Source organism: Ricinus communis, chromosome 8, assembly GCF_019578655.1.
Source record: "Ricinus communis isolate WT05 ecotype wild-type chromosome 8, ASM1957865v1, whole genome shotgun sequence".
Taxonomy (NCBI): Eukaryota; Viridiplantae; Streptophyta; class Magnoliopsida; order Malpighiales; family Euphorbiaceae; genus Ricinus; species Ricinus communis.
This window is the reverse complement of record NC_063263.1, coordinates 13,491,211-13,510,894: the sequence shown is the minus strand read 5'-3', so window position 1 is coordinate 13,510,894 and position 19,684 is coordinate 13,491,211. Positions and strand designations below refer to the sequence as shown.

Sequence of the window (19,684 nt, the reverse complement as noted above, 5' to 3'; positions counted from 1 at the left end):
GTTCTGTTTTCAAACTAGATTTCCCAATTCTGCCAATCTCGGCGTTGCTTTTTCTGACTTCATTCATTTCCATTGAGGACTTCTTCACCTTACATCTTCTTTTTTGATTCACACCTTACATTTTCAAGGATTTTATTCATGGCATATCAGTATACAAAAGAAAACATGAAGAACATGCAAATTTACTACATCACTCCTTATTAAATTTAAAATGAAATTAATATGATTATTTACTAATTAAAAAATTAATTAATCCATCTAAAATTCAATTGTAATATTTTGAATTACTACCTGGTCAACTAGAATATAAGGAAAGAATAATTTTCATAAATTATATAATTCAATTACAATAAAAAAAAATATTTAAAGTCTAATTGAGGTTTTCTTTAGCAAATAGAAATCTGGAAATTATCTTCTAAATGAGATTTTTAAATAGACAATTAATAATAATAACAATAAAGTATATAATACTTTGTTGGTACCCAAAAGTATTCACTAAATTTGCATAGTTTAGCTCATTTATAATATAGGCCTAATAAAAATCCAAATCAAATTGAAAATTAAAAAGAAAAGTAAACCAAGAATGTAAATTTCTTGAGAAATGAATATTATAGTTTTAAGAACTACTTACATGTCTTTTAGATCATAACTCAGTAATTTAAATGTAAAAGACATATAATAAGGATTACATAAATAGTTTTATTGTCAGTCTGCCTAAGACTTTGCTCAATAATTTTAGAAAAACAAAATATTTATATAAGATTAAATTTAAAATCAATAGTTGGAATGATTGTCCAATAAATAACTAGCAAGTAGATTTCTAATTAATATGACAAGTTATTTATACACTCAATCAATAAATATATTGTATGTATTCTCTATGTCCAATTTTGATTGGTTATTTTCAATTTGCATCAGTTATTTTCTTATTAAAATATTTTTAATAAACTTTTTAATGTAATATACAATAATTTTAATATTGGTGGACTAGTTAATTTATCTATAATTTAAAAAAAAATATTTTGAAACTTAAAAAGAAATATAAGTATATTAATTTACAATTTTAAAATTCAAAAAGTAAACGTTAAGTTATGAATGATATTTTTAAATTAATAAGTAAAAAGAAAAAAACGGGACATATTTTTTTATGGATAAATAAAAATGGTCTATCAAAATTGGTCGAACCGGTGAATATTTATTAATATTAAATCATTAAAATGCGTAGCTAACACTAATGTTGTACTAAATTTCTTTTTGAATGTTTATGTACATATAACAAAACATGATCCTGTCCTTCTCAATATGCCGAATTCATTCTCATGAATCAACGTGCATCACATTGTGCTTCACCTTTAGAATAGAATAGTTGTATCATAATCAGATTGATGGTTATAAATGGTTGGATACGTTTGAAATCTTAAAGTTAGAGAAAATATACATATATGTCTTATCTGATATGCAAACCGAGCAGATAATTGACTTCACATGACTTACATAATCCCACCAAATCGTGTGCCATAAATTGTCCAAGAAATTAAAATATTTCCTTCTTATTCTCTTTCATTCTCATCATCAGGTGCAGGCGGAGCACATTCTTCATTGCAGCTCAAGGTCAATGGAAACCTACATAGTTCATTTCCCATAAAACTAGATGGATCAAGCCTCTTAACTGATCTCCGGAGGGGATTATTCCTGTCAGTTTGTTATTAGAGGGATTTAAGTGACTCAAAAACGTCAAGCTTGAAATGTTTCAGGAATTTGAATAGAAAGATCCGTTTCAAGAGAAGTCAACATATTCCAATGATCGCTTAGCATCTATATCTTTTTGGTTAATTTATGATTTTTATGTACTGAGTAGGTTTTGACCCATCAATTGGGATCAGCTGTTGTGCTTCCACTAGTATACTATGAAATCTTCAAAATGCTACGGTTTAGGGATTTGTTGGGTATTATTGATATCGATAAATTCTTAAACATTTTGTGCACAAGTGCTAGTTATTGCATTGCAAACACTTGAACCTGAAACTAGCTTTCTTGTTGCTTTAGGATCTTATTTTATAGAATGAGCTTGTAGTATACTTAGAGCTTGGCACTTATCTAGTCTAAGTGCTAAATCGGTACATTATTAATATATATTTATTAATTTTAAAATAATTAAATATATATTAATTATTTAATATTAAAATATAAAATATTTATATATCCACGTTATTTTTTTACTTTTATAATATATACATATAGCCAGTGTAGATAAAAATTAACATCTGCTGTATGCCAGAATTAGCAATCTTTGAATAATAGATTCTGAATTTGTTAGTGTTAAAAGAAAGTTAAAATTGATTGGCAGTTCTTCAAATAAAGAAACTCTTTGACCTTAGGTGTCTTACAAGTCAATCAGACCGTGGACGAAGACTTCTACAGGGACAGAAAAAGAAACACAAGTTTAAAGGACTTAACTTGGTCTTCTGGTGCTGGGCTCCACGCCACCTAATGGTTTTTACTTTTCCACTAAACGATTATAAAAATTTCTTGCATATCATGCAAAATGAAAAAGCATTCCAACAAGTAGAAAAAAAGGAACATTCGAGGAAGACTTGTCAACTCTTTTTGCACGTTATAATTTATTAAATTGACCCTGTATAAAACCAACAGTCTGTAAATTTATTAAACGTTTGAGCACCAGAAAGCATTATAAATATCACTCTAACTGTCCAACTTTTGATTCATCTACAAATATATACTACTCACTCTCTCTATATACTTTCAGTTTCCACTATATCTTTGTATGGTGATGGGAATCAATATACCGAGTAGCACTAATATTAGTGTAATTACCATTCTTTTCCTTTGGTCTCTTCTCTTGTCAATCTTTCCTGTTGGCTTCTGCAATGCTGGCTGCATTCAGAGTGAGAGAGAAGCTCTTTTGAACTTCAAGCTTCATCTTTCTGACACTTCAAACAAGCTGGCTAATTGGGTTGGCGATGGAGATTGCTGCAGATGGTCTGGAGTTATCTGCCACAATTCTACTGGCCATGTTCTTGAGCTCCATCTCGGAACTCCTTCTTTTTCGGAATATACAGGCCCCGGAAGTTTTTATTCTCAGCAAGCTGCTAGCCTATCTGTAGAGTATTATGCAAGGACCGCGTTGGCTGGTAAGATCAGTCCTTCTTTGTTAAATTTAAAGTATTTGAGGTACTTGGACTTGAGCAACAATAACTTTGAAGGAATTCGCATTCCCAAATTCCTTGGCTCCATGGAGAGTTTAAGATATCTTAACCTCTCTAATGCTGGATTTGGAGGAATGATTCCTCCTCAACTTGGAAATCTCTCAAATTTGCAATATCTTGATCTTCGAGTAGGAGACGTACATGGTTTTCGAGCAAGATACACATTTAATATGCATGTTGAGAATTTACATTGGCTTTCTAGTCTCTCTTCGTTAAAATTCCTTGATCTGAGTTATGTGAACCTTTACTCCTTTGATTGGCTGAATGTGATAAACTCACTCCCTTCTTTGCTACAATTGCATTTGTCTCGTTGCCAACTTGGTGGTACTTCATTCCCTTCAACTGTCAATCTCAACTTTTCTTCCCTTGCCATTCTTGATCTCTCAGTTAATGATTTTCAAGGTCCAATTCCAAATAGTCTTCAAAATCTGACGTCATCTCTTAAGGAACTCGACTTGGGTTACAATTCTTTCAATTCTTCCGTACCCAATTGGTTATATGGTTTTACCAATCTAGAGTTCCTTAGCCTGAATTCCAATCGGTTGCAAGGTAATATTTCAAGTCTCATTGGAAACATGACTTCTCTAATCACTCTTGACCTGTCATCCAATCTTGCCATTAGCGGAGGAATTCCAACATCCTTCAAACATCTTTGCAATTTGAGATCACTTGTCTTAGATACTGTCACATTGAGTCAAAAAATAAATGACGTCCTTGAAATTCTTTCGGGGTGCATCTCAGATGAGCTAGAATCATTCTCTATGTATAGTTGTCAATTATCCGGTTATTTAACAGATGATCTTGGCCATTTTAAGAATCTTGCTTCTCTTGATCTCTCATATAATTCGATCTCAGGTCCAATTCCAAAATCCTTGAGACATCTTTGCAATTTGAGATCACTTGACTTATCAGGTAACAGATGGAGCCAAGAGATAAATGATGTCCTTGAAATTTTATCTGATTGTCCTACGAATGTGCTAGAGTCATTGTCTTTGAGTGACTGTGAACTCTCTGGTCCAATTCCATCATCTCTTGGTGAAATGGCATCCCTGATACAATTATCTCTCTCTTCTAATAAATTGAATGGAACTCTTCCTGAATCTTTTGGACAGCTTACAAGATTAGAAATTGCTTTTTTCGATGGTAATTTATTGGAGGGTGAGGTTACTGAGGTTCACTTCGCAAATCTCACCAAATTGTTTATTTTTGATGGATCAATGATGGCCAATGGTCCAGTGTTGAGAGTTGGGTCCAATTGGACTCCTCCTTTTCAACTTCATTACCTATCTTTACGGTCTTGGAAGATTGGGCCACAATTTCCTGCATGGCTTCATTCTTTAAGGTATTTAGAAATTCTGGATTTATCTAATTCAGGGATTTCAAGCACTATTCCAGTTTGGTTTTGGGATATGTCTTCTAATTTTGCTTATGCAAATCTATCTCACAACCAAATACATGGAGTGATTCCAAATGTTCCTGTTGTTTCTAATGATTACAGGATCACAATGTTTGATATGAGTTCAAATAATTTTAGGGGACCAGTACCTTATTTCTCTTCCAATTTGAGTGCATTAGATCTTTCTAGTAATTCTTTTACAGGATCTATAATCAACTTCTTGTGTTACAAAATGCAAGAAGTGAAGAAGATGGAAGTACTTAATCTTGGAGGAAATCTTTTGTCCGGTGAGATACCAGACTGTTGGTTGAGTTGGCAAAGTTTGACAGCCATAAATTTAAGCAACAATAAATTTACTGGCAATATTCCCAAGTCCATTGGAACTCTAAGCTTTCTTGAGTCAGTGCATTTTGCCAATAATGATCTCTCTGGTGATATACCCTTATCAATTCAAAATTGTAGAAAGCTGTTCACACTTGATTTTAGTGGAAACAAATTGGTAGGAAAAATTCCATCATGGATTGGAAAGAGCTTTCCAGATATGATCATTCTCATTCTGCGTGGAAATAAGTTACATGGTCAAATTCCCGAGGAGATTTGTCGCATGGCTTCTTTACAAATATTAGACCTTGCTGATAATAACTTCTCTAGTATGATACCGAGCTGTTTCAGTAACTTCAGTGGAATGGTTAAAGTGAATGACTCTTTCGGAAGCTTGACTTTTGATCAAAGTAACGTCGGCCCTTCTCCAATCCTTATTGATAGCGCTATACTAGTCATAAAAGGAAGAGTGGCAGAGTATAGTACTATTCTTGGATTTGTGAAAGCTATTGATCTTTCCAATAATAATTTATCTGGAGAGATTCCAATGAATATCACAAGCCTGGTAGGATTACAATCCTTGAGCTTCTCACAAAATTCATTGACTGGAAGAATTCCAAAGGACATTGGTGCTATGCAATCATTGGAATCTATAGACTTCTCTCAAAACCACCTTTTTGGTGAAATTCCTGAAAGCATTTCGAGTTTGACATTTTTGAGTCACTTGAACCTCTCCAATAACAAATTGACAGGAAAAATACCTGCAGGAACTCAGTTAAGAGGCTTTGATCCATCTAGTTTCATGGACAATGATCTTTGTGGGCCTCCTCTACCCATAAATTGTAGCAAGGAAGGTATTTTGCATGCACCAGATGATGAGAACGAAAGAGAAGAAGATGAAAATGGATTCGAAGTCGACTGGTTTTATTTCTTTGTGAGCATTGCACCAGGATTTGTGGTGGGATTCTGGCTCGTAGTGGGTCCTCTATGCTTTAACAGGCGATGGAGGTTTGCATATTTTCGATTTCTATACGATTTGTGGGACAAGATTTGCTGGAATTTTTTGTAAGTTCTTTATGAAACTAAATGTCTGCTCTATTTAAAATAATTTTGTTTAAAGTAATTGTTCTAATTCTTTTTCATCAAGGCTTATACTTTGATATATCTGTCATTTTTTAATTTCTTACCATAATTTGTTTTCTTTTTTTTTAATCTTTTGCAGAACACTCTGCATTAGGAGGAATCGAAGAATTTACTAGATTTACCATGTAATAATATATAGAGAGAGCAATGCAATATGTTTTATTCAATGATGTCTTAAAAACGATGTAATCTACCATGTAATAATACATGCAAATTTGTTCTGACATTGAGATTTTGCTTTACATTAATCCCTCCTATCAACTGTCATAATGCTTACAAATAAATGAATGATTAGTGTCTAATGATTAATGATAATGGCCTGCCATCAATCAATGAAGGGTATTTGATAACTTACTGTTTAGTGATAATTGTTGAATGCATTATTATAATTTTTCCTTGTTAAACTAAATCCAAAATTATTACCCATGGTAAGCACATTCTAGCAGAAGTACTAACTCATTATTCTCTTTGAGTATTATGAACATAAATGAAGATCACATGTGTGTATGATGTGATGTTAAGAGAATTTGGCAACACAAGAGAACCTTTGATATATGGGACCTTGATCACCATTTCACAAATGAGATACCAAATTGTCTTAGGGTCAAGAGCTAAATCAAAATTTCAAACAGAAATTGGCCACTCAGTGCATTATGGATGGACCATCATCTAGCTTCGTGACCCAAACCTAAGGCTAAACTAGAACCCCATCTGGATGAAAATGGCACAATAATGACCATCCTGTGTAATGTGAGAGTTGGAATTTGGAAACCTAGGCCCAATATATGACCTCCCTAAACCCTAATTCTTCTTCTTTATGCTAAGAGCAGAAAGTTTCTCCTTTCCACAAACTTAGCCTGACGAGCTACCATATGCCAATAGGGTTCCTTTTCTAAAATATCCTTTATGTTGAGAATGTGCTCTCTCTATCTTTCATTGCAAACAGTACTTGAATGTTGAAAAAGAAAATGACAAATTATTGAAAATAATTTATCACTCCAACAAAGAAACAAAGAAAACAACATTTCATTATATGGTTTGTAGGATTTAAACAACTGAAAACAGGAAAAGAATAACCTATCAAGTGATGCCCCATCAACATCACTGTGTGTGGCCAACAGCACAAACAAAAAGATAAAAGAAAAAGAAAAATTGCAAAAGTTATTCATATAGATGCTTAGCTAGGCTAGGCTGCAACCTATATAGGAACATAGACTATTAGGCTTTAGACTCTAATCTTGACTTATAGACTAGGGTGGTCCAAACCCATTCTATAATTGCTTAATCTTTCTGCTAATAAAGAAACTTATAGTGCTGCATACCTAACACTTTGGACTATCCCAAATTTTTCATCTTTCTAGTGGAAATTGAAAGCAATTATTTTATTTTTTGGTGAAAGTAATTTTCACCTAAATCTTCCCCCCAAAACCCTTGAAACAATTAATTGCATAAGATAGAAGATTACAGTTGGAATGAGGTTGATTAGAATGTAAGCATAGCTGCTAAACATGAATTATGAAGGGATAAATTTCAAGGGCACATTTTATGAGGAAGTTGTGCTATATACTTGTGTGTACTTTTAAAGTTTACTATCTTTAATAGGGAGAATTTTCTTTTTCTATTGATTGTTCTGGTTGACATTCAAAATTAAGATGTCACAGTTTTAAGGATGATTATGATATTAATGAGTCTGAGGTAACTGGGGAACAAGAAATGATGTTATACTTATTTAAAAAAACAATCAGAAGTAATGGATTAATTAGCTTTTTCTTCCCTTACAATCTTACTATGACAATTGGTGAGGAAGCAACTGGGGAGAGTAATGATTCTAGTTGCTATTGTTAAACTTGATTAATTGTTTTATATGTTATTCACAGAGGAGGCTCCATTCTGTGATATTGATCTTTTAAAAAAATGGGCATGCATTTATCATCAAGAATGCAAGTTAAAGATGCTTTTACATCAAGATATCTTTTTTGAGCTAGAAAACAATAACTTCACAAAAGAAAGAAATGCAGTTAAAGTTCAAGTATTTTAGAAGTAGAAGCAGTCAGGCCACAGGAGTTTTAGAGACTTCTAGTAACAAAAGCAACTTCTGCAACAAATCTCTCTCTCTCTCTCTCTCTCTGAGTCTAATTACTTCATGTTATATTGCTAGTTCATATATCTCTATCACTATTCACTTGGCAGAAAATCACTTTTTTTTCTCTGGGTCCTCTTTATGTATATATAATTCTATAAACTACCTTTCTCAATCCCAATCCACCAACTGTGGCAACCCCAGCTGGTATTTCTCTTACCAAAACATGGCCATCACCACCACCACCACCACCACCCACCACCACAACCACCTTGTTCCCACTTGACCACACAAACATGTTAGGCCTCCATAACATTCTTCTCATAGCTCCACCACCTTCTTCTTCTGCTCCTTTTCATCAACAGCAAATAACCAATATCAATGACCAGTGCAACATTTCAAACAATCAAGATGCTTGGACCGCTCTAAAGAGGTATCAACAAGAATCATGTTTTGCTAAAAAAGATGCATTAAGTATTGTCGATCATGAGGATAATATTGAAAATGATAATAGTAATAGCTCTTCTAGAGTTTGTAGAGATTGTGGAAATAGAGCTAAGAAAGAATGCGAGTTTAGAAGGTGCAGGACTTGCTGCAAGAGTAGAGGGTACGACTGTGCTACTCATGTGAAGAGCACGTGGGTTTCTGCTGCCAGGAGACGAGAGAGGCATGGGGGCGATGGTGGCGGTGGCGGTGGCTCTTCTGGGTCTTCTTCTGGTGGTGGTGGTACTAAAAGGCCAAGAGAGAATGTGACCGCTACATCTAATAGTTTGAGCACTTCTAATAACAATGTCGCTGCTTCTTTCAGTTTTGATACTGGCTCTAATTACCAAGGTACTACCTCTTACTGTTTGATTGACCTGTTGATTATGGTATAAATCTTATATACAAGACTTGGTCTTTCTTGAATATGGATGTCAGATAGACTTTTTCGTGATTTATTGATGCAAGATTGAGTCTTTTTTGAATATGCTCACTTATAATTTGTAAGAAAATTGCAAGATTAAATCTTGATTTGGCTTCTAAATTTGGAAGTTGTTGTAGTTAATGATCAAAAAATTTGTTGGTCTATTGAGCTCTTGTTGCAAGGTTCCCTGTTTTCCTCTGCCTTGGTCTCTTTTCTCAAAGCAATAGTTGCAGAGAATTGAATTCTGACACTAAAGTTTTAGATGGTTTTTCTGGTGCTATAGATGCAAGCTTCAAGCAGTGTTTACCAAGTCAAGTTCGCGCTCCTGCAGTTTTCAGGTGCATTAGGGTAACTGCCATAAATGGTGGGGAACCTGAGGTTGGATACCAGGCCATGGTGAACATAAGTGGCCATCTATTTAAAGGGTTCCTCTATGATCAAGGCATTGATAAGAAAAATTTATTTCCATGTATTTCAAAGATGCCCTCTAGTGAGAGAAATAGAGACTCCACTTCACCAATTCTTGATCCACCAGCTGCATATACAGCTTCTGGCAGTCAAAGATTGCTTCAAGGTACAACCTGTGCTACTCATTGATTTTCAATTTTCCTTTGGGGTTAATGATTGCTTGTTTATAAGTAATATATTAACTAATCTGATCAAAATGATAAGAGGAATTGCATTAAAGTTATATGAAGTTTGATTTCGAGCCTATTGCACTAAAGCTTGATTTGCTGATCTTATTTGTTGTTAGCAAGTGGCGCCTAAGGAAAAGAAGAATTAAGCTTGATATGTCTTTCCATCCTTGAGCAATTAAAAGCATTCTAATTCTTGTTTTCTTTGATATGATTTCTTGAAGTCACAAGAAGGATTAGCTTTAAGCTTCTTAAGCAAGCAAAGATCATAGTAGCAAAGTCACTTTCATTCATTGAAAATATGGGAAAAGCGTTAGCAATGGTGTACTCCTTGCCATACTCTAGTGTCTCTTCATTCCCTCTTATGCAAGTATCCAAACATGTCATCTATGATATCCTGTCCTTTGTTTTTAACTCAATGCAGAAAGTTCTTTAGTGCCTCTCAATAATAAGCATTTTACCCATATGTGTTTTCGCCTTTTTCTTATACACTTCAATATCTAGTTTTTCCAAGATATCAAGGTTGTTATATTATTTGATTGTCTTCTCCACATCAAGTTGCTGCAAATGGGAATTTGCACTAGATTATCACATCCAGTAAGTGGCCAGCATTCATATTGGAAAAATTGTTACATGAACTTGATCCACCAATACTCGTACAAATTTTATTTGATGTTCTGGTTAAAGAAAGAGTGAAAAGAAAAAGGGTCCATATAGTTTGATCTTTTTTTTTTTAAAGTTTGGACTTTATACTATACATCTGAACTGGGTCAAGATAGTACTGTTTAAACTAGGCCAAGAATGCTTCTTTCTTGACTTGATTATGAAGGTATGTTCCAAACATTTAGGATCACATTCAATGAGTTTGTGAAAATGTAGATCTGGGTTTAGATGATGCTCAATTGCACATGTCATTTCTAATTGCACTGTGATTATTATCCTCTTCATAGAAGGCAGATTTTTCTGCTATACTAACCATTTTTTTCCAATTCTTTTCTCATAACATTTGCATTGAGCAGGTAATGAATGAAACCCCATCCCTTTAGGCTTTGGTTAAATGCAGAAGGTGGACCCTTCTTTTGTTCATTAATAAATTCAGTTGCAAAAGGAAAAAAAAGAAAAAGAAAAATGCATGTCCTCCTCTGCTGTAAGGAAAGATTGGCTGGCTTTAAAGTACTGTAAGCTGTTATTAGTCGGTGCTTCTGTTCCAAAAATGTTCCTTCCTTTATTAGTGGCAAGGGTAACAATCTTGGAATATGTAGTTTTGGATGTTCAGTTGGATGAGAAAAAAAATGTTATATATTTTCTTGGGAGTTTATCAACCAAAGATGTGCCTGTGAATCTATAGAAGTAGATAACTTGTGCAGTTTGCAAGGTTTTTTTTTTAATCTTTCTCTTAATTGTTTGGTTACAGTGAAAACAAAGAAATAGAATAATTGGAAAGGCAGACAGTTTTGTTCCCTTCAAGAATCATGTAAGCTAATACCTTGGATAGTTGGATAAACTCATAAATAGTTTTAATATCTCTAACACAGCTTTGCACGTAAATATTAAATTTAAAATGCGATTAAATAATATATTCGTTCTATTTTATGCCGGTATATATTATTGATAAGATATGATGACTAAGTATCAAATTAAAACATATAATTTAATAAGTAAATTGGAGCTGTTAAAATCAAATTAAAACATATAATTTAATAAGTAAATTGGAGCTGTTAAAATAAATCTCTAATCCTTTCCATAACAAGGCTTTTAATTATTATATCTCCAATAGGAAATAGGGACATTTTTTGGAGGACATCTTTTTTTTTTTTTTTTAAGTTTAAATATCTTCAATTCTTTCTTTTAAAGAAGAAAACTTTATTTTACATTTCAATAAGGTTTCTTTTGATTATTGTTATTAATCAATTGGATCCACATTCTGTGGTTCCGGCTTTATCACTAAGAAGAAAAATGAAAATTTGACAATTAATTTCATGATTTCTTCAAAGGAAATGAATTTATTTGCATGAGAAAGAAATACAAATGGTGGAACCCATTAAAGTCAAGATCAAAACCCATTTGACATGTCTGCTGGTGGAACAAAAAATCAATTAATAAGCAGTGAATCTTTCTCAAAAGTGGACACACCATAACTCCTCTTTGCACGTGAAATAGTGGAATCATTTGTTTAAAGAAAATCAATGGTTTCTTTCTCTTTAGTCAAAGACAAAAAATCTGCAGACCCATACTCTCATCAAAGCTTGTAACCCAAATTTGGACTTTCATGTAGCATGCCATAAATTCCTCCCTACTATCTGGATAACAAAGCTTCCTTGGCATGCCATGTCTGGCCAAGAACATGGGTTTCTGTTTACACAGTTCAGTACAAGGATTTGAGGCTCTAGGTTGTCTGTAACCCAATATCAGACCATTCTTTGACATGCAGTCCATCTCAATATCATAGTGGTAGTGACTACTAAGTGGACCCAAATTGTATCTTTGTAATGTTGTTGATGGCAACTAGAGATTGATGTTTAACCAAAGAATAGAAAATTTAAAATGTGGGCTGCCAATATTAAGTTTACTTGCATGTTGAAAGAAGTTTCTGTAATGTATTGTGTATCTGAAAATGAAATTCTTTAGATAATTTATAGATTTATAGCCCCTGGCAACTCAACTTCATGCGCTGATTTTGTTGGTTGAGTGGTTCAGAATAAGGCAAAAGTTTCTTGAATTATAGAGATTGGACTTTTATTGGCTGCAAATTAAATGGTTCTTGCGCACTATCTATAGCTAATTAATTTATATGGAGAGACATAATCAGCATGTCTCAGATGTAACATTTTCCCTTTTAGAACTAATGTTAACTGTGACAGAAGCATTACATAGTAAATTTTGAAGGCTGATGATACTTCTTCATCAACAAAGAATTCCTTTTGAAGATTAAATGAGACCCTAAAAGTTAGTTCCATTACAATTCCTTCTATACAAGATTATTTGATGCCGCAAAGAGCGAACTTCTGATTTTCTTGAAGAAAAAAAGAACTAGGTACAAAAAGAATCAAATTCAATATAGGTTCTTCACCTGGTTAACTGATTTACAACTTAAACAAGCTCAAGTAACTCTGGCTTACCATGCTAATCTGTACCTTTCCTAGGATATACATATATCATATGTTTGCAACTGTAAGTTAACAGAGATGATTTGTTGAGGGAAAAAATTCCTATGCTGAACCAACCTGGTAGCCACAAAAAGTCCCCAGTCACCAAGCAGCAGATTGCAGAGGTAACCTTTTTACCTGCAAGTACTGTCATCCTCCCAAAAGATAAATAGGACTGACTATACACAGATTCTGGCCACAGGTCGGAAGTTGAAGATTCTGGTCAATCTATACCACCTTTAAGTGTCCTCTACAAAAACTTTTAGAACGAAGTCTCTAAAGCGTTTTGAATACTGCTTTGGATCAACAGCAGAGATTGAAGTCGGGTCATATTGCATTGATTTGTATGCATGCTCAAGCTTTTTGCTAATATCATAGTCTTGTAGAATGTCTATTATACCAAAAAATATAATGATCTCGTATAATTCTCCAGTAGGTTCTCCAAACAACTGGTTTTCACAATCACTTTTTCTCACTGTCTTTTCAGCCCGTGCCGGCATGTTAATGCCTAGCTTTATCGAAGCCCACCTGAACAGTATATTTAGAAAGCAGGAAACTTGCATGTAAGCAGTAAATCAACATCTAATAAGCCAGCAGCATTTCTAACTAGCCATGGCAGGATGCATTACTGAGTATGCAAACAAGAACTAATGCATATGTTGGTTTGTGGTAGTCAGTATACTTTTAGTAACTTAGAGCCATTTCCCATGTCTGTTCAATCTTAAGTATTCCACAAATAACAGATTCATGCACAATAAATTTGGATTACTATTAATTTGCTGCTACTTGGCAGTCAACTTCCACAAAAGAAATAATTGATGATGAATTTTGGTCTAGTGAGCTTATTTTACCGAGCAGGGTCGATCAGAAGCTTATCCATGTCTACTCTAGAAAGGCGCGGTTGCGCTCCTAATTCATTATCCGAGTCTACATTTCCTGCAGAAAAAACAGAACTTATTTTTTTCAGTTCAGCAAAGACCAGTTCAGAAAGTACAAACAACAACAGGAACAGGATGGATGACTAGAAATAACCAGTAGGAGTAAGAAGTCCGGTTGGAGTGCGAAGGCCAGTAGGTGTCCTAACTCCAGATAAACGAGGTGGTGTCATGGCTTCCCTGTATGAAGTTTCCCGAAAGTGAACACCAACCAAGAGACTGTAATCCATAATTCTCTCTTGTTCAAGGAAGTCACAATCTCTGTCAACTTGCCTGCATGAGGGGATGCTTTCATGTTATTAGAACTTCAAGGACAGTTATGTTCAAACATTTACCATACTCATCGATAAATTACAAATGCATAAATGCAGTGATCATATGACGTAATAAGTACTTAGAGAAAAATTTGATTAACAATACTATTAACTTCTATCATAAATTCTTGCCTCCACGAACACTTTGTATCTCTCAGTTAAATGACTATCCTTCCATCATTATATAGGCAGTACACATTGAAATTGATTCTTTTGGTACACAAATGACTAAAAGGAACTTCTTTTGTTTTAAGATTTTTTTTTCTACCATAATTTCTTTAACATGCACTTTTCTTCCCCTCGTTTATCTCCGTATCTGCTTTTGAAAATAGGGTGACCAGGAGATCCTGCCTGTTCTAAATTCAGAGAAGTTTTGTTCAATTGCCACTGAACACAGTAGCATACATAAGAACCTGAGTTTCATCTTCATACATTCACAAGCATTAAGCTTTAAAATGAAGCTTGATGTTCAGCAGACTTCACATTGATTATGCAAGGTGAAAATTTCAGCAAAGGATAGAGAGTGAGAAGGAATAAAAGCTTTTCAAGACACTTTTGCAAGAAGAATTTGAATGCAGAACTGATTGTGAATTTGTGATGCTTTCACTTCATACAATGCTCAAACTTTTAGCTAGCAGCAACATTAAAAATGTGAAATTATCCATGGAAGTCAATATTGCAGCTAGAAAAATGCACTTGTTCTCATCCCCAATAATAACATTGATACTTGATAGATTTAATAAATTTGCAGAAAAGCCATAGAACTTATTCATTGAAACACCTACCGTCAACATGACAAAAACAAAGGTAAGAAAAAACTGAAGAAGGAAATACAGAGAGGAGCTGAGACAAGATGTTGACCTGCAAAACTCTTGGAACCAAGCTTTCTGTAATCTGAAATTGTAATTGAGATCAAGATCCTTGAGGGTCATTGATGGATCAATTTCTGATTCAGGTTTAGCAGTTGTACGACCATGGGAAGAACCTTTCAAGTCAAAACGCCTATGAATGGTATATTCAGCACAGAAAAGATTCCCCATTATGACAAATCGTACCTATATCATGCAAAATTAATTTCAGAGAAATTCATGACCATGGCATGACTTCTACTCAAACTTGTGTTTTACACCTATTATGTTACCTTCTTTTGATTTGGACCAGCCAATTTCACACAATGAAGACCGTAAAACTTGGTAACTAAAGTGTTCTCAAATGCCCGAACATGATTGTAGTAGGCAGGCAGCATCCTTAAGAGTACCTGTAATAAAATCAGCCAATTTGTATTTATAAATTTAAGCCAGAGAAGGCCAGGAGAAGAAGTCAGAAATTAATTTTGCTTTATGAAATTAAGCATATTAAATTTGAGAAGTCATAAAATCTAAAATTGTTCAAAGCTTGATAGTTTTGCTATTTAACCGAAAGTTAAATGCAAAGCTTCCATACAAACAACCAAGAGAAGGTGGATCCAAGGCTTCAAAGAAAGGCATAAAGCTAAATAATGAGAAGACTTACTTTTACTTCTGACTTCTTCATCGTCTTTATCATGTAACGGTCATCATTTGTCAAGTAAAAGAAGCTTCCACTTTTTCCTGGGGAGGAGAGTTCCCTAAGGGCATCATTCCCGCATATGGACAGCATGTAATCAGCTGCATCCACATTGAACAATTTCCTGAGAGTCCTGAAAATAGGATTATGGTGAACTGTCAGGCCACCTTTTTAGCAATCGCAGTTGAGCGCATGATGTTATGAGATGAATGTGGCATATTTTATCATGGTTTCCCTCAAAATTGTAAGTTCCAAATAAAATTCCCAGAAACATTACACATTTCAGTATTACATTATCACTGTACTTGTACTATATGTCTATCCCTAATAGAAGTAATGCGGAAGTAATTTGAGATCATTTCCATTGAATTATATTGCCAATGCTAAAAGAGGCTTATCCTCAGTATAAAAAGAATAGTACTCAAGCTGTAACCTGAAAACAACAGGGCAATAATCCTTCCATTTGAAATCACTAGACTGGTGAGGTGGAGTATACTTGGATCCTTCAGGTGGGAACTTAGTCCAAACTTTTTCTTTAGGATCGAAAGCTGAAGCCTTTAAATCAAGAGATATGGCAGGAGCAGGCCTTCCCACTGAATGTCTGCACAGCCAGACCAGAAATTACGGGCTTAGGAATTAGTTATTGCCACAAACCATGAGTTGGAGAAACAGAATATCTAAGCATTAGAGACGAGCACATAAAACACTAGAAATAGCCATCATATATCAAATGTGTACTATAAATATAGTGCAGAAGACGAAACTTGCAAACCCTTCGAAACAGAGTAGTTTACTGGCATGAACCCACCTGCCAGCAGAGGTTCTAAATTTGATCAATTTGCTAGATATGAAAAAAAATGGGATCCCAAATGCATCATTCTAACTTATACAAAAAGATAGAATTAGGACACCTTAAATTTCATGCATATAATGCTAACTAAGGCAGAACAATAAGAAGGAACATAGCAAACAGAGAAGCATTTACCAATCCAAGTACCTGATTCCTAACTGCAGATTAAGCATGAGCTCATAGTTTTTATGCCCTTTGGATATAGTCTCGCCTTGCTTCTTCCCAGACTGTATATTCAACCTCTGCATTCTTGATTCAAAATCTTCAAATTGACTAAACCCATCATCTCCATCCTTCCAATCCACATCCCCACCACCACCACTAAAAACATCATTACTATCCATTGAAGCTACACTGTAATTACTCAACCTACCATCCAAGGATATACGCCTAGGCCTTCCATCATCACCATTCCCTCTCATTGGCTTAACACTCCCTCCTTGATCAATTCCAGGCCAATTCAATAACTTCTGTGATGGAAAAATTGAAACTTTTTCACAAGCAGAAATCTGACAATCATTTAACTCCACCAAAAACACATCTTGCGGATCCCAATCCAAATTCCCTGACAAAGATTCAGATGGATAATAAGTCCCATTTTGTTCTTTATGATCCTTACTCCAAACTCCCACATAGAAACTCCCATCTGACCATCTAAAAGTACCATTTCCTTTAGGCAAACCATCTTCCCAAAATCCATCATATCTATTACCATTACTCCAAATCATAGTTCCATTTCCATTCATTATACCGTTTTTCCAATGACCAATATAATTATTCCCATTCTTCCATTGATATCTTCCATGTCCATCTTGCAAACCTCTTCTCCAGTCACCTTCATAATAATCTCCACTAGCATAATTTTTTGTACCATGTCCATGTCTTAAATTCATAACCCAAGCACCTCTATATGTATCACCTGAAGAACCTGTATAAGTCCCTTTACCATCCATATAACCACTTTTGAAATCACCTTCATAAGTAGCACCAGAAGGCCAACTAAATTTACCTTTCCCCATAGTTTTCCCTCTATACCATTCACCAACATACATGCACCCATCTGTCCAAAGATATTTACCTTGTCCATGAGGGGCAGTATCAAGCCATTGGCCAGTATAAAAATCACCATTGGAGAAGACTCTTTCTGTATGTATAGCAGACTCGGTACCAAAAGGATCATCATCATCTGCATGAGCTACTGCTGCTGACATCATTGTGCCAAAGATTGAATTTGATCTTTTCTTTAATGCAGCTTGTGATTTTCTTACTGTTGCTTCCCAACCCTTAGCAAAACTTCCATGCTCCTTGCTCATTCTCTTTCTACCTACAAAAAAAAGGGCCAACTCTTTCTACCTCTCCTGCATTTTTTTGCCTATTCTCCTTCTCCCATACTCTCTATATTGTATATGTTGTGTTGTTTTTAGGACAAAAGACACATTTTTTAAGCAAACCCAGAAAAGGGAAACTTGGAGACAATTAAATACAACAAAAACAAAAACATCAATCTTTGCTGTTCTTATTGTTCTGGTTTGGTTTTTTAAAGACTGTCTTTGGGTTTCTTGGGTTGCTGTTGTTTTATGAAATGGGTATTTTTCGGATTTCAAAAACAAATGAAAGTATTGTCTTGTTGGATTGATAGGGAAAGCAAAAAAGAGAAAAAAAAAATAATAAAAGAGAGGTTGGTACTGAAGACCGGCTTTTTCTTTCTCTGTTTTTTTTCCTTTTTTTTTTTCTTTTTTTCTTTTTTTCCAAATTTCTTACTTAATTATTTTCTTTTTCTTTTCTTTGATTGGGTGAGATTCAACAACATAAATTTCTCTGGTTCCTGATTTAGCTCCTAAAACTAATAACAGACCAAACAGTTGGAGAGAAGAAAGAGAGAAAAATGGTGGTGTTGACGTGACTGACTACCATTTTTGGGTGTCTCAGAGTAAAAAGCCATACAAAATTACCCCTCATTTTAGCATTTCATTTACTTATCAAATTTTAATCTTCATTTCACTTTGGTTTATTCATAGTGCAAATTGCATCCTCTCAAAAAGAAAATTATGTGTTCTTCTCTTACCTCAATTTTGGTATAATTAACTTCTTAAAGTATATATTTAGTTGATATCGCTTGAAATTTTTAAATATTTATAAATTAAATTATTTTAAAATTAATTCAGTCACCAAACATTTATTTTATAATAATATTAAATTTTAATTATTAAATGAGTGTTTTTGCCATCTGCATAATCATGTTCTATACATTCTGAATTAATTTTAGATATTAAAATTATGAAATGAGTATTTAATTAATAGTGTTGAAATGAAGTTGTTTAATTGTGCTAAAGCAAGATAAGGTTAAATATCTTCAAATTAAAGTAAATAGAGTCTTCAATTAGCTATAAACTCATTTGAGAAGCCCTTCTAAACTCTCTTTAATTGTATCCATATCTTTGTTCTATATTTATTCTAAATGAATAGATTTTATTTTTCTAGCAATTTCAAACAAATAATGAGCAAATTAGAATTATAATGCGATATTTTAATCCAATAATAAAATAAGATATAGAATTATTTTTAAAATATGAAACCGTTTTAAAAGTGGATGTAATATTTTTAACAATCATATATTTAAAAGAATAAAAAAGAATATGTTAAAACGAAAAATCTATGTAGATAAAAAGAAAATAAAGAAAAAAGTACGAGGCATATTTAAACATTTGAATTTTGATTATTAGTTATTTTAATATTTTAAACTTAAAAATATTTTAATTTTATTTTAAAAGCTCTTAAATACTTTAAATTATTATTTCAATTTAATAGATATTCAAACTAATAATCGTATATAAAAGTGTTTAAATATTATAAAAATATAAATTAAAATATTTATTAAATTAAATTAAAAATTAAGATGTTAAATCGAAAATAGAGGTAATTGGAATATGCATTAGTAAAGAAAGAAAGAAAGAAAGAGAGGAAAGATTAATTGAAGTGGGCAACTGTTAGTGGGTAGCATTAAGTGTTGAAGTCCGCGTCCAATAGGCAGAGTCGTGCTGCCTGCTTTCATTCGGACAATGTCAAACATAAATCCTATTTCCATTTTCCATTGGTCCCCTCTTCTCTTCTATTTGCTTGGTTGCAAAAGTCGACACTTGTCCTGTCTTCCATTATGTCCCACTTATTTATTACATCATCATCAT

General features: G+C 33.7%; 3 protein-coding genes across 7 annotated transcripts; 2 read left to right on the top strand and 1 right to left on the bottom strand.

The window, feature by feature from the left end:
* The first annotated feature begins 2,691 nt into the window (after positions 1–2,691).
* LOC8270874 (receptor-like protein EIX1) lies at positions 2,692–6,311 on the top strand. Its single transcript, XM_002513005.4, has 2 exons — positions 2,692–6,009; positions 6,167–6,311. The coding sequence occupies exons 1-2, from the start codon at positions 2,786–2,788 to the stop codon at positions 6,201–6,203; spliced, it is 3,261 nt and encodes a 1,086-aa protein (XP_002513051.4). The 5' UTR covers positions 2,692–2,785; the 3' UTR covers positions 6,204–6,311.
* Positions 6,312–8,018: 1,707 nt separating this feature from the next.
* LOC8270873 (protein LATERAL ROOT PRIMORDIUM 1) lies at positions 8,019–11,011 on the top strand. 5 transcript variants are annotated; one of them, XM_025156291.2, is made up of 3 exons: positions 8,019–9,001; positions 9,337–9,648; positions 9,934–10,337. In XM_025156291.2, the coding sequence occupies exons 1-3, from the start codon at positions 8,464–8,466 to the stop codon at positions 10,143–10,145; spliced, it is 1,062 nt and encodes a 353-aa protein (XP_025012059.2). In that variant the 5' UTR covers positions 8,019–8,463; the 3' UTR covers positions 10,146–10,337. The 5 variants fall into 5 exon arrangements, with proteins under 5 accessions (XP_025012059.2, XP_015570770.2, XP_015570771.2 ...); XM_015715284.3 differs by having other exon boundaries at positions 8,028–9,001; positions 9,829–10,173; XM_015715285.3 differs by lacking the exon at positions 9,934–10,337 and adding an exon at positions 10,729–11,011 and having other exon boundaries at positions 8,032–9,001.
* Positions 11,012–12,587: 1,576 nt separating this feature from the next.
* LOC8270872 (phosphatidylinositol 4-phosphate 5-kinase 6) lies at positions 12,588–18,590 on the bottom strand. Its single transcript, XM_015715277.3, has 8 exons — positions 16,647–18,590; positions 16,083–16,250; positions 15,617–15,782; positions 15,246–15,362; positions 14,966–15,159; positions 13,888–14,063; positions 13,707–13,791; positions 12,588–13,383 (listed from the first exon to the last, which is right to left on the bottom strand). Exons 1-8 carry the CDS (start codon positions 17,810–17,812, stop codon positions 13,095–13,097), a joined length of 2,361 nt encoding a protein of 786 aa, XP_015570763.1. The 5' UTR covers positions 17,813–18,590; the 3' UTR covers positions 12,588–13,094.
* Between the last annotated feature and the right edge of the window lie 1,094 nt (positions 18,591–19,684).